This window comes from Dermacentor albipictus, chromosome 3 (genome assembly GCF_038994185.2).
Source record: "Dermacentor albipictus isolate Rhodes 1998 colony chromosome 3, USDA_Dalb.pri_finalv2, whole genome shotgun sequence".
Taxonomy (NCBI): Eukaryota; Metazoa; Arthropoda; class Arachnida; order Ixodida; family Ixodidae; genus Dermacentor; species Dermacentor albipictus.
Genome location: NC_091823.1, coordinates 129,967,417 through 129,982,814, shown reverse-complemented (window position 1 = coordinate 129,982,814; position 15,398 = coordinate 129,967,417). Strand labels below are relative to the sequence as shown.

At 47.8% G+C, this 15,398-nt stretch overlaps 1 protein-coding gene across 1 annotated transcript in view; it reads left to right on the top strand.

The window, feature by feature from the left end:
* Positions 1–476: 476 nt before the first annotated feature.
* The window catches only part of LOC135912841 (solute carrier family 22 member 7-like), a 32,948-nt gene continuing 18,026 nt past the window's right edge, over positions 477–15,398 (top strand). The window contains exons 1-3 of the mRNA XM_065445388.1: positions 477–678; positions 1,268–2,371; positions 12,283–12,705. Coding sequence (XP_065301460.1) covers positions 542–678; positions 1,268–2,371; positions 12,283–12,705 — 1,664 coding nt within the window. The 5' untranslated portion in view covers positions 477–541. The remainder of the gene's footprint in view (positions 679–1,267; positions 2,372–12,282; positions 12,706–15,398) is intronic.

The window sequence follows — 15,398 nt, the reverse complement described above, 5'->3', positions numbered from 1 at the left end:
TTGAGATCGCGAGGGGCGTTCTCGATCTCTCCGAGATGTGCCGGGAACCAGCAGATGGTGTGATGCTGCAGCGGTGCGGATCTATTGATTATTTGTAGTGCTTGGCTTGCAACAGCTCCTTTCTGAAAGGCTTTGGTGGCATAAAAGCCATAGAAGCGCCGTTTCAATTAGTGGGCCTACATCTGCTGGGCTCTTCCCGGCGTCCTTCACTCGTTTGTCATTAGAATGTAAACGGCTAATTGTAACGGATGCAAGCAAGCGTCGATGTCACTTAAAACGTTGGCCAAATCTGTAAGGTATCTTAATATAACGCTACATGTTATTCAATCTTAAAAACTGAAGATAATTTTAAATGCGCATTGAAGCGGGTACACGAAGGGTGACGGAATAAATTAGAAATAGCGCTAATTAGTTTACACGAATCATCATCTCTCTGCCCCCATGAAAACGCGTTCAGCGCGCGGAGAGGACAGAAGAAGAAGTGCAGCGGTCCAAGGCAGCCGTTTTCTCTGTAGAGCTCCGAGATCGCCCTCTGAACCTTATGAAGAAGGACGCCGTGACGGGGACGACGGAAGAGCATGGCACGGGTAGTCCAACGACAGTGGTTGCCGCCGAGGGTTCCAATACCACTGAGCAGCAGCCCTCGATTCCTGCTTCTATAACGCGGCGTCGGCGCAAGTAAGATATCAGCGCTCGATACCACTGTACGGTGTCGTGTAGTCAATGAACCAAATTATTTTGTTTATCATGTTGGCAGATTTTTAAGCTCTTGAGCAGTGATGCTATGGCGCGCCTCCAACTCCAAGCACATATACCTGAACTATGTCTGACGCTGCAGCTGCCGTACCAAATGAGCGCGTCTTTTTGTGTTTCCAAACGCGTCACCGACCTCGCCTCAACATTAAGAGCTGGCAATAGCCAGTTTTCTGTCAATACTTTGCTACGCAAATGCAATCTCGAATTTTTAATGCACACTCGACTAGGGCCGTAGCTTAGGGTGTAAGATTTATTTCATGTGCTACTGTACGCACATTCCACTGCGAGTCGAACGTACAGGCTCGAGCGTCTGGTGTTCGTCTTCAAGAAAGGTTAGCGCTTAGGGTTAGAGCTCCTAAAATGCGGGCAGCACAACAGAATCTCTTCAAAATTGGAAAAACGCACTGTTACAGGCGTTCTGGCAGCGTTCTTGATGAGTGATTCAACAATATGTAACTTCATGCTGCTAGCTATTTTGCGACTGCTGATTCGCACCTTTCTTCGCAAACAGAAAAAAGAAAAGCAAGCCTGCAACAACAAAGAAGCGACGCCATGGTGTTTCCCTGGCCTCGAACTCCATGGCGTGCTCGATTATCGCCGATACCGCCACGCTTGCCACCGAAGAGACACTGTCCAGAAGACCCGAGGAAAGCCTGACTCAGGAAGAAGACGTTGCACGCCGCGTCAGCGTTACGTCACCGTCGACGCCCACCGAGCACCCGTCCGTCTTCAATACCGCTCAGTCAAGCCTGACCGCCTTCAAAAGCGCTGCAATGAGCCCGCAAAGCGAACCGGAGGCCCCGGAGCACAAATCTCGCAGGAATGTTCCCGGGCCTCGTACCCGGAAGTCAACCTCGCCAGACATGTGCATGCTGCCAGTGATGCCCGAGGCACTCACGATCTCCTCAGCGGACAGTAGCCCAAGCGAGCGAAAGACACCTGCCAATATGAGGCGGAGCCAAAGTCGCGGTGCCCTGACTACGGTCACCTTCGGCAGGTCTTCCTTAGCAACGCTACTACCCGACGCCAACACGTCGCCCCGAACATCGCTCGTCCGTGGCCGAGCGCGCGCTTCAGCGACACACTACGGGCGGCGGTCGTTGGCGTCACGTGTCATCGCTATCACCCGCGAACAATCGTCACCCGACGCGGGAATCGTGCCGAGCGCCTTGACCAGGGCGGGCCTGCAGACTTGCGCCCTGGTGTCACTGGCCGTGCTCACGTTCCACTGGCTGGCGATGCCACTGCTGGCGCCCTCTGTGGACCACTGGTGCCGCAAACCTCCAGAAGCGGGAAACCTGAGCGACGTCATGTGGAGAAACGCAGCCATCCCCGTGCGCAGCGACGGCCGTTTAAGCCAGTGCACCGTCTACAGCATGGTGGCCTTGGTTCAGACCACCGAATCTGCGGTTGCCGATCCGTCCATCTCGCGGGAGGAGCGAGAATGTACTTCCTGGGACTTCGACCTGGCGCCCGGTGTGAAGACCATGACGAACGAGTGGAACCTTGTGTGTGACCGCAGGAAACAGCTGCTTGTCGCAGTCATCTACAACAATCTCGGAGGCCTTGTAGCAATGCCGTTCGTGGGACAAATGGCCGACCGGCTCGGGCGCTGGTACGACATTTCTTCTGACCTCTCTTTATTAACGCTTATGTGGTGCTTATCTCTTCAACGTTCATTCGTTCTGTGCAGAAGGAATATGTATGGCAGTTGGTCACAAAAGTATGAGGCCAACAGTTAATGAACCGAAGGGAAGCATAGGATAACTTTAATGCGTTAGCATCCCTCGGGTACTTCACGCACTTTCTGGGATCTATCTATCTATCTATCTATCTATCTATCTATCTATCTATCTATCTATCTATCTATCTATCTATCTATCTATCTATCTATCTATCTATCTATCTATCTATCTATCTATCTATCTATCTATCTATCTGTCTATCTATCTATCTATCTATCTATCTATCTATCTATCTATCTATCTATCTATCTATCTATCTATCTATCTATCTATCTATCTATCTATCTATCTATCTATCTATCTATCTATCTATCTATCTATCTATCCCTAACAGTTTTCACGCTTACTTGGGTTACTGCGCTGTCAGTGGTCTAATGGGTAGCTCATCCGGCTACCGCATAGGAAGTAACAAGGTTCAAAACCAGCTATCGTACCAACTTAGGCCACTGAATATGTGGGAATATGTACGTACGCGGACGTTCTTCAACGGAACTCTTTTACGCCGACATGAATCACTATAAGGTGCGGGACTGGGTAGGTACCACTGTTCGAAGAAACACTTTGATGCCGACTTGGGGCACTGGGTACGTGCTGCTCGGTCTGCGCTGTTCTTCAATGAACCTCTTTAATGCCTTTCTTGTAATAATGACCCGAGCCCTAGCTAAACCACTCGCATCTTTTTGTTCTATTGTTCGTGCCGTCCTTCGTCTTCCTTCTCTTTTATTCCCCCATCGGCTCGTGTCGGCAATGATTTTCAACATATACCCAAGGGGCCAAGGTGATCACTGGGCAGCTGGTTCTTGGTAGCTTGCTTCGAGAACGCACGCATTCTGAACGGGTCGTTTCATCATCTATCCAGAAGCTAGTCGAAGTGTGAAAACGCGTGCAATACTGTCCTTTCCTGGAGGTACCGACAGAATTCTGCCCAGCTTCCATACTAGCGGATGCGCGCTGCCATCAAGCATAACTACCGTGTCACCTTCGCGTAACCGAAGTAGTTCACGAACAGGTCTGTTGTGCGCGGACCGAAGTAAGAGAACGTACGAACGCTTCCATAGGATCTATAGCTCGGCTGAGGCGCTCACGATAGCGCGCGTGGCGGAGCAGGTCTGCTCGTGTCGATGACGTACCATCGGAAATGCTGTCTTTTTTGCGGAAGGCATGTGGCGCGTCTTCCGAATAAGAAGTGTGAGTGAATCAGCCGTTGCAGTTCATCCGGATTGCTGTAGACGTAAGTAAGATGTCTGCTGTTTATGAACGCTTCAACTACGCAGGAAATGCTAGAGGGACCGGCGATGAGAGGGCAGTGCCCAACTGAACGCCCCACTGCGTTCTTTGCCGATCTGATGAGGCGCTTCCACAAGCATCCCCATCAGGGAGCTTTATCGGCAGTGAACTGCCATTTGATCTTGACATCAACAGTGTATTCCTCGAGAGCCGGCAGAATGGTCGTAAACATTCGCGCACAGCTGTGAGAAGATAGGGCGTTATCTTAGCATATGGTGTCGTCAAGGATTCCACGCCGCGAGACAATACGACGCAAGGCCAGAAGTGTGGTGATTGTTCGTTATAAATGGATGGTGCCAGTGACGCCACACCAGGATATCAGGCTTCATTACCTTCTGCTAGTAGCAGCCGTTTCATGCATGAAAAGGGGTCCCCAGTAATGCAGATCAACGACAGAGAACGGACTTGCTCCGGTGATTCTGTATCGTGGCTATGGAGCAAGCAATGCTTTCTCGGCAATGGGCTTATGGTGTTTGCAAGATAAATTACTGCTTAAACTTCTTTTAATGGTCTGCCGTATTTTTACTAATACCTCTCTCGAAGCTCCAAAGCGGGGCATCGACTCCGCTACGGAGTACGCACTCATGCGCAGCTAAAATAATGAGAAGGGCGAAACCGTGTCTCGCTGGTAGCAGGACTGGGTGTCTGACGTCCAAGGAGGCTGCGAGCTGCTGCAGACGACCGCCCACATGAAGTAAACCACTTGCGTTCCGGAAAGGATATAGTCGAGGAAGTGAGGTTGTTAATGGCAGCCGCTTCCCCACGCGCAGCACTTTCACTTCTTTGGAGAACATATCTTCTTGGACGTTTTGCAACCAGTAGTATTCTGTCTTGTAAAGCTCTGCTGTGGCTAATAGTTCAGCAGTCGAAGATTGTTTTGACAAAGCGTTTCTAGTCAAATGGTGCATCCAACTGCTAACTGTTAAGTTTCTTCAGGGTACTGTACCTGTTAACAGGTACTATAGTGTTCGAAACAAAAGCTGCAGAAGGATTTTTACGAAGTGTTCAAATTGATCTGGCAATTCAGTATAATCAATAGGAATGGGTCGTTGCGGATCATGAAGTCGGGCTGAACCGTGCCACCGTACAGTTGACGCAGAAAGACAAGAGGATTACAATCCTCGTGTTACCAAGTCACCTGGATTGTCTTTTCCAATACAATGATGCCACTGCATCGGTGATGTCAGGCCGTGAAACTTGGAGACTCGATGACATACGAGCAACTCTCTTTTTTGTCGGCCTACTCCGAATGGAATGCAAGGCGACGATTGAGTCAGTCCAAAAGTGAACTGGAACAGAGCCCGGCAATGTCACTGTCTTGATTTATCCACACAATCTCGTGCCGATGACGCAGGCAAATAGCTCTAGGCAAGGAAGCGAAATGCTTTAGTGGTACGACATGGCTCTTGTTTATCAGGCGCTGTGTCTTGTAGATGCCGTTTGTTGAGCACACACCTACGCAGATACAGGCGCCGAAAGCTCGGGTGCCTGCGTCGGAAAATGTGTGAAGCTCGATTGAAAAGCCTGCATCACTTGCTCATAGGAAGACGTAACCTTTCACACCACAGGGGTTCATGCTGGCCAATTCAGTACGCGGACTGTTCCAGCTTGTTTGTTTTTCTTGCTGAAGAGCGACGTCCCATGCGCATTTCCTCTTCCACGAGTCTTGAAAAAGCAGTTTTGTTCATAGCATAAATGGTGCTAGATACTTGCTAACGTCTGAAGCACCATGCTCTTGGTAGACGGCTAGTTCGCTGTCCGATGCGTCGCGTACAATGAAGATAATTTAGTCGCCTTCACGTTCCCAGGGCATGCCTAGAAACTTGATAACAGGATTCTCTCCGGCTTCGTCTTCAATATCAACTTTGTCGCGCAGGAGGCGTTTCCGCAGAGCATTTTAATTGGAGGCCCACTCGCCCAGTTCCATGCTTGCCTCAGAGAATATTTGGCGCGTTTCGCTGTACACTGGTGCATCTTTATCCACATTCGGAAGCCCCACGATGAAGTAATGGACATAAAAGACGTTTTCCAGCAAAGCAACAGCCTCCGGTTATCGCTCTCTACAAACCGCAAGTTGATGGCGAATGGCGGCTGCTGGTAGAAAAGGACTTGATGAAGCTCCGAATGTGACTCGCGTCATCCTCCATGTCACCACAGGTGGAGATGACTCAGTATCTGAGCGCAACCTGTCAGTCCAGAGGAATCGCAGCACGTCGTGGTCACCCAGACGAATAAGCACCTGTACGTGTGCCTTTTTGATATCCGCAATTATGACGACTGGGTGACACCGGAAGACGAGGAGCAGCTGCACAATGTCAACGCCGAGCGTTATACCCTTGAACAGGACATCGCTCATGCAATGACAACCAAGCGTGTGCGAGGAAGCGCCAAGCGCAACACGAATTTTTGTCCTGACAGTATCTCGTTGGACAACTAACTTCATGATGGGGCATATAATACACCTTTTCCTTTGACCGCTTTTCTTCGACTGGCTCTGCATGCTCTTCGTTAAACTAAGCTCTGATTGCCGAGCCATATCGTTTCAGGAGTTCGGACCGTTGTCGAAACCTATTGAATTGTGCTTGCATACGGCGCTCGGCTACCCTTCGATTATCGCTGCCTCAAGATTTCCATAGAGCTTGTATCGTTGGTGTTACCTGATGACGCCCCTCAAATTCGGTGATGCTCTCTTCAAATATATCAAGTTCTAGATAAGCGTTGCCATTTTCGGCTTTATATGCCTTAAGATTGCCTCAAGTCTATGCCTCAAGTCCAATGACGTCGAGACGCCAAATCGCAGAAGGATCGCAGTCATGAAGAGAGGTCCTTCTACAAGTCAGGACAAGAGCACTCACAAGTGTTTAACTTTTGAGTTTCACGGTTCCCTGAACGGTCCATCCGAAATTGGTTTCCGCAGCTGTTAGATCGCTGGTAAAATAATCAATCTTTACAGTGGCTACCTTCCAGTACACGCCGGAACCAAGTAAAACACTTTTCCATATCGCTTCCATGTCTCGGGCTTAAATTAAATTGCCCACAACCTCAAATTTCTTCTCCCACAGAAGCTGCAAGGCTGCGGCTGAGCGGCGGGCTTGTGACCATACAGACTTCAGGTACCTTCAGAGCCTCAACGGTTACCGCGATGTCACTGTGTTGGCCTCGCAAAGTCAAAGCTACCCGACGACGTAACAAGAGATAGTTTCTCATTTTTAGTAACCGGGAAATTGAGGTACTTCGAAAGATCGGCTCGAAAAGTTGACAGTCACTTTAGCATACGCTAAAGAGGATGACATAACTGACTAAAGAAACATAGGACAAAGTAAGACGTATGCACTGAAAGGTAAGCAGGATAATATGAATTTCGGCCATATAGTAAAAGCAGTATACTGAACTGTACAGTACCCAGAGCAGCCACGTAACCTTCACTCGAAGTAGGGATGAACAGGGCACATTGATGAAGTTCGAAGGGCCTTGCAAGACATGACCTGAGGAAAAGCTGCAGAAGAAGACAGTCGATTTCATCAAAAATGGAGGAGACATCATTCTTGAAAAGCTTGTGGCTCTTTATACGCAATGCCTCATGACTTCAAGTGTACCAGAGAACAGGGAGAATGAGAGCATTATACTAATCCATAAGAAGGGAGACGTCAAAGAATCGAAGAATTATAGGCCCATTAACCTGCTTTCACTATTGTATAAAATATTTACCAAAATAATTTCCAATAGAATCAGAGCAACCCTTGAATTCAGTAAATCAAAAGAACAGGGGCGGTATTCTGTAAGAGTCCACCTAGTGGACTGGCCATTTCGGCCGCTGCTGATTGGCTAGGGCCACTCGTCTCTTCCTCTCTCGTACAGCGGCCGAAATGGACAGTCCAATAGGTGGACTCTTACAGAATACCTCCCCCCCAGGCTGACTTCAGGAAGGGATATTTTACGATGGTTCCTGTGCTTGTCATCAATCAGGTTATCGAGAAATCTTCGGAGTACAATGAAACTCACTCTTTGGCTTTCATAAACTGTGAAAAGGCATTTGATTCAGTAGAGATATCAGCAGTCATAGAGTCATTACGTAATCAACGAGTACAGGAGGCATACATAAATATCTAGGAAAATAGCTACAAAGATTCCGCGGGTATCTCGGTTCTCCACAAGAAAAGTAGAAAGTTACCCATCAAGAAAGGGGTCAGGCAAGGAGACATGCTCTCTCCAATGCTATTTAACATACTGCATGCTTAGAAGTATTCAAGCCAGTAGAGTGGGAAGGCTTAGGAGGAAGGATCAATGGCGAATATCTCAGCTACCTTCTGTTTGCACGTGTCATTGTCATGTTCAGCAATACTGGGGACGAATTACAACAAATGGTTGAGGACCTTAACCGAAAAAGTGTAGGAGTGGGATTGAATATTAACATGCAGAATACAATGTTCAACAGCTTATCAAGAGAAGAAAAATTCAGTCAGCATCTATAGAGTCTTTACAGGGGTATCTTCATGTAGGTCAATTACTCACAGGAGGCCCTCATCATAAGAAGGAAATTTACAGAAGAATAAAAATGGGTTAGAGTGAATACGGCAGGCATTGCCAAATCCTGACTGGGAGCTTACTACTGTCAGTTAAATGTAAAGTGTACAGTCATTGCACTCTAGCGGTGCTAACATATGAGCAGAAACTTGGAGGTTAACAAGGAAGTTTCAGAGCAAGTTAAGGACTGCACAAAGAGCGATGGAACAAAAAATTTTAGAAGAAACGTTAAGAGCCGGGAAGAGAGTGGTGTGGTCTAGAGAGAAAAGGGAGATAGCTGAAATTGACATTAAGAGAAAAAAATGGAGCTGGGTAGGCCATGTAGTCCGTAGGATGGATAACCGATGAACCATTAGAGTTACAGAATGAGTGCTCAGAGAAGGGAAACATATTCGAGGACGGCAGAAAACTAGTTGGTGTTATGAAATTAGGAAATTTTCAGGTGTAAATTGGAATCAGCGACAGACAGGGGTGACAGGGGTTATTGGAGATCGCAGGGAGAGGATTTCTCCCTGTAGTGGACATATTATTATTATTATTATTATTATTATTATTATTATTATTATTATTATTATTATTATTATTATTATTATTATTATTATTAACGGTGAAGGCGAAAGCCTTCCCTGTCACGAGATATTCATTACACTACTTGACATTTTTGTTCAGATGCGTTGTTGCTTCCTAATACTTATTTTCTCCCACTAAAGGTTATAGGTTTGAGTGCATTAGTTAACTCTACCTCAATTAACGGTGTCTTAATTAAATTCACTGTAGTTACCACCAAAAGTCGCAGTTTCAACTCCAATCACAGGTCTTGGGTTCGAGTACCTTAGTTAACTACATCTGAATTAACTGCACCTTAATTCACTTCGCCTGAATTCACTTCTTAATTCACTTCTTAATTAACTGCACCTAATTCACTTCGCCTGAACACCAAAGTAGGGGTTCGACTCTCGACCTTAACGATGTCAATTGGAATCAAACTTCGATATGTGGCCGGTTCACCCAAATCTCCAAGTGGATTCGACTGCCAACAAAGGTCGTGGGTACGAGTACGTTAATTAACTCTATCCTAATTAACTTTGCCTTAACTTAACCCTAATAAACACCACAGGTCGTGCCGACGCTTCTTCGCCTCGGCTTCCCGCTTTCTTATAAATTGATGGCCTAATTGACCAAAGGTCGAGAGCTCCACTCCCACCAAAGCTTGTGGGCATTAATTAAATTCGCCTTAATTAACACTACAGGTGGCTGGTTGGAGTCCCACCAAAGGTCGAAAGTTCGACTTCCTTGTTTTCCATAACGCAGGACATCGGAGTTTCAGTCCCGTGAGCCGCCTAAGGCTTTCGCCTTAGTAAATTCTCGTAAGCTAACTGAAGGCATCAGACATGCCGGAGTCGAGAGCCTCACTATGGAAGAAGAGGAATCGAGAGGCCCGTTTTTAATGCAGTTAGTATTCCTAGAGTACTCAACACACTTTCCGTGGACTATCTATCTCTCCAACCGTTCTCGTTCTAACTTGGGACATTGGTAGGGCGCTGTTCATTGTTGAATGGGTAGTACATCGGCCTCTTGTGCTGATGAAGCAGGCTCCGAAACCAACTGTCGGAGCAACTTGGGTCACGGAGTATGTAGCACTGGGTATGTGCAACTGTTGAATAAACATCTTCGCCACTCTTCGATGATTCAGGGGTAAAGTTGGACCACCGTGTGTGTAGCTCTTCAATGAATCTTTTTGAGGCAAACGTGGGTCAGACCCCTGGTAATGTGCTACTCGTCAGTGAACGTCCATGGCGCTAACTTGGGTAAATGGGTATTTGTCACTGAGTATCCCCTGCTCTTCATTGAACATCTTCGACGCCGAGTTGGATGATTGGGTATGCGTCTTTGGGTACGTGCCGTCCTTCAATGAAACTCTGTGACGCCAACTTGGTAACCTAATATAGGTCCTTTAGTATGTGTTGCTCTTCAACGATACAAGAAAAATCATTTAAAATTTATCCGCTGCTCGGCGGAATCTAACCCGCGTCATATATTGTCAGACAAACTTATCTTAATGTTACGGGGACTTCGCAGCTGCACCGTTGAATGACGCCGTATGTCTACAAGGAAGCGCCGGAGATGAGCCGGCTGCATACACGCCTCACTCACGACGCGTCTCTGCGGCAATGCGGTGTATCGCTACATTGCTTCATTGCTAATCGCATTAACGTCGCCATTCATGGTAAGATGGGTTCTCCCGCCATATTAAAGAGCAGCTCTTAGGTATTCATTACTGCGGCGAGCGTCGGCGTCGTACCTCGTAACTGAGCGAAGGAGCACATCCAAGGATGAGAGCGAACGCGAAGCGCAGCGGCAGATGAAAGACGGCGATAGCGAAGAGAGCGCGAGGAGGAAACTGGAGGAGGAGGGTATGGCGAAAGCGTGAGAAGAAAAGCGTAGTACCGCGCAAGATGGACTCTGCGGCGATGCTGGCTACAAGATGGCGCCAGAGTAGTGCACATCATCGGTGTGTAAACAAAGCGCTGCATGAGCGGAGGTCTCTTTGCGGCGTCGGCTGTGAATCACGCCCATGCGTCACCCACGCGCTGCCTCTCGCGATCTGCGGATTAGACATAATAGTTCTGCGGAAACCCGCAAGGTGGAGAGAAGTAATTAATAAATGGAAAATCAGACGTCCACCCGTTCGTAGTAACTGCTACAAAGGAAGCCCATACGGGTTCCTCGAAAGAAAAGCCTCGCAGTTGAAGAAAAAATCGCCCTGGTACGGGACTCGAACCCGGGACCACCGCCTTTCCGGGGCAGCCGTTCTACCATCTGAGCTAACCAGGCGGCTAGCAAATGGTAGGGCGAAGTCGAATTTGTCAATAACTTGAAGCAAAGGCAAGAGTTTGACATAATAGTTTTGCGGAAACCCGCAAGGTGGAGAGAAGTAATTAAAAGGAAAATCAGACATCCACTCGTTCGTAGCAACTGCTACAAAGGAAACCCATACGGGTTCCTCGAAAGAAAAGCCTCGCAGTTGAAGACGCAGCTTTATCGATGTAATTGGGCGCTTGACGATATATCGGGTTTGCATGGCTATAACGCGAGTTAAAATTTTACGAACTTTCTTTCCTCAGAACACGCCTCGCTTTATATTCGAATTCCTCGCACTGAGGTTGCCAACTTCAGCAGCTTTTATTATTTGCCCTATGAGTCCTTTTCTTTTTTTAACTCCAGACGTGTCTTATCTCCGAACAGCTTCGGAATTAAGTTGAACAATAAAACAGCAGACTTAAATTTACCCGTGGTCAGCTTCCAGATAAAACAACCTCTGGAAAAAAACAATAAAGAAAACGAAAGCGCGGAAATAATTGTACTCGAAATATGATAGAAGGGTGCGCCAGCAACGGTGTCGTCTGTGTTTGGTTGATTACTGTAGCGCACAGCCTATGCCTACAAACTGCGTCTGAATTTACAAAATGAAATACTGCGCACGTCAACATTCTTTACACTCGTAAGGAAATGCAGAAAGGCCGGCAGTTGAGCTTACCCGAAAATCTTTGCGTGTGCATTTTTAATGTCTATCAATGTGTAAATTCCTCCTAAATGTTTTTACTGCACGTTAAATAGAGATTTCAATTGCTAGTCATGCATGTGTCGCGTTGCCTTCTTCATGTCCTGTTCTTAAGTTTAGCCTGTACGCCACAGTGACGTACTGATAGAAGAACGACAAACTTTGCTAGTTGATACTGGTTCATAATTAACAACAACGCAATAAGCAAACTGACGGAGAAATGCGCTATAGCCGGTGCCAATCATCTCAAACTGTATACCATTCTCCTAAAACGTAATCGGGACGTGTTCCTGTCGTTGTTGCATATTTCTCCGCTCCATGTTTATTGCGATGTTGTTGACTATAATTATGTCCATAGATGTTAATTCAAACGGCCGTCCGCCCTGACCCTCGTTGCGAACCACGCAGGACGGTGGAAGTGGCCAGCTTGATGCTGTCGCTGCTGGCAGCCGCCGCCACGGTTTCGACGACGGACTTTGTCAACTTCGTCATAGCGCGCATGCTGCTCACCGGCTCCCTGGGCGCCGGGGCTCTGGCCATGGCCGTGGAGATGTTCGAGGCCAGCTACAGCCAGCGCCAGCGGCAGCTGAGCGTGTGCTTCGCGCACATGGTCGTATCGCTGGTCGCGCTGTTGCCCCGGCTGCTGAGCGCGGTGGTGCTCGACCGACGCGCCGTGTGCCTCGCCGTGCTCCTGTGCGCCTTCGCCATGCTCGTCATGGTGCTCGCCTGCGTCGAGGAGTCTCCGCGCTGGCTGCGGGCGCTCTTCGAAGCCGCCGCCGCCGACAGCAGGGCGCCCACGTCCCTGACGGCGTTGCACCGCTTCACGCGCGGGTGGGTGGCGTAATTTTCTCGAAGCGACTTGCCCCTGGACCCGCAGGGTGAGTGTGATGGCAAAGAGAGAGGTGGGGGGGGGGGGGGGACGTGTTCCTGGATAGCGCGCAAGATAACGTCCCTTTTAAAGCGAAGCTTTCTTGGCGGACCTGGTGCTGCTGTCTTGCCGAGTAGATCACACTCGGTGATGATGATGATGATGATGATGATGATGATGATGATTCATTGACATTCCCTTTGAAACAGGGCGGTGATAAATGGTCACCTAGTCTGCTTGATTTAATCAGGCATTGTGTGCATGTTTCTAATTCTAGCATTTTTTTATACATCTCCATAACTTTCTTTTTTTCTTCATCAAAACTACTCTATCTGCCTTGTATCGCTACCTATGCCTGTAACGATTCTGGTCGTATCGATTTCTTCTCAGCATTTTTTCCACCAATACTATACACGCCTCTTGCTTGTTTCGACTGCTGACAGGTTGATGCTTCCATCCACTTTAAATCGAAGCGCTTCTGGAAGGTGCACGTTACTTACCGGTCTCACTGAGTGAATACATTCGCATTCCATTAGGATGTGCTGAGCGGTCTCCGGATATTTTTGTGCAGCATACACATACCTCATCTTGTTGCGAATATTTGCTCCGGTATGTTTTTGTTCGTAGGCAACCTACTCGAGCCTCAAACAGCAAGGCACTGCTCTTTGTGTTATCGTAATGATTTTCCCTTCAGATTTCTTTCTTCCCATTGTAATTCTTCATCTTGTTTATTGCTTCCATGCTTTGCGTCCAATTCCCTCTCTCTCTCTTTCTGCCACTTTCTTCCTGATAACTCGCTTTCAGTTAACCTGTATTTGGTTGCCAACTTTCTTGACCTCTTCCTCCATTGTGTGTCCACGCTTTGAGGTACCCTACAGATACTTGTGCTCTTCGGCCGCCCATTTATTTTGAACCATATATAGTCTTTCTTCAAATTTAATTTTGTTTTTCGCTATATGCTTCATTGTTGCTGCATTCCGCTTCCCCTTGGTTTTCACGTTATCTCTGTGAGTGCTTGAGTAAGTCTTTCCTTCGTTTATATATACGCCGAGGCACTTATATTGCTTGGCTGCGGCTGCGGCTACGGGACGGCGGCGCCATCTGGGAGCGATAGCTCACAGTACGCCCACAGTAGTGGAAGCTGGAGGGGGAAGGCTGTCGCATGTGGTTCATTTGCCTCTGGTGGAAAGAGTGAAGGGGTGGCGACGCAGACAGCCGCGATAAGACGGGAGAGAGGGCACTGGTGGAGATGGCCTCACGTTGCGCATGCGTTGAGTCACCTGGCAACCACGTGGACGATCGCATCTGAGCCTCCAAGGGGTGGTCGGGTATTGTAAACAAATGGCGCAGAAAGCCAGCTTGCCTCTTCCAACCCATATAGCGGTGGTTATGTTCCAAGGTGCATTGCATTGCAGAGCTCCTCGTTCGGGGCATCCTTGAGTGAGATGAAAAGGTTCGCGCGAATATTACCTCGTATGCTTCGCTGTATGTAGATTCCAACGTCCCGTTGGACCTGCTGCATTTTCTTCTTCTACGATTTGAGTGAATATTTGCTGCGGGATGTTTTTGTTCTTAGGCAACCAACTCGAGTCTCAAATAGCAAGGCACTCCCCTTTGTGTTATCGTAAAGATTTTCCCTTCAGATTTCTTTCTTCCCATTGTAATTTGGTCTTGCAAGTGGTCTTGACACAGCAGCCAGTCTGGCCAATGTGTACCTTGTCGCAGAAAAGCGGCACCCTATGAGCAACACCAACACCACAGGGCACAAAGGTGAAAGTTTTTTACTGAACAGCCACTATCCTGATCAATAGCGTGGCCTTCAGACTTTCGTTCAATGGCCACACAAATGTTGCCAAGGGTATTTTTCAAGAACTACATCAAGATCTGGCCAAGTGACGATCATATTGAGGCGGTGTGATGCCACGTACAGCTACGAAATCACCCCATATTTGCGCTTATTGGGGTGACCGGAATCCTGAGGGCCCTTCCGTTCAGAACCTTTCTCATTTCAAACGAACACGTACTGAGAAGTACATGTCAGAATACTTGAGGTGGACTCGAGTCACTCTACTTGCGCAAGAAAACTAGCTTGCAAAGTACGGACACACGATTTTGACAGTTCAGGATTCAGGCATGACATTTCCAAACAGTTCTCATTATCTTACAATGCCCAGACAGGACAATTAAAAAGGGGCTTAACTTATCTCGGTGCACAGGCCCAGTGCACGTGCTAGTACTTACCGGCAACTGATGGTAAATAAAATTTAAATGATCTGATTTTAAATCTGCACACTGGATAAAACGAAGCAGAAGAGGGACATTCCCACGTAATTTCCGCATTCAAAATTAATCCGTAGCCCTCCTATACGGCATCTCTCACAACCCAGTGCGCAGTTTCAGCCCGTTAAACCCCGGGAAACAATTGAGTTTTGATTTATCTCTTTTTTTAGCGGAACGGTTCATGATAGCGTACTTTCGGCATTACTTAAGAGGCGACAAAGGCTTGGAAAGCAGTTATCAAAATTGAATGTCTTCTCCTTCATCCCTGAACGCTAGTCGCTGGGTGAAGTCATTGCAGCACTAGGGCGGTGTCTGCAACAGATCAGTTGCGAGTGTAGCGCCCGCGGTGTCAGGTCTTGTGTTCTTTGTGCCTGTT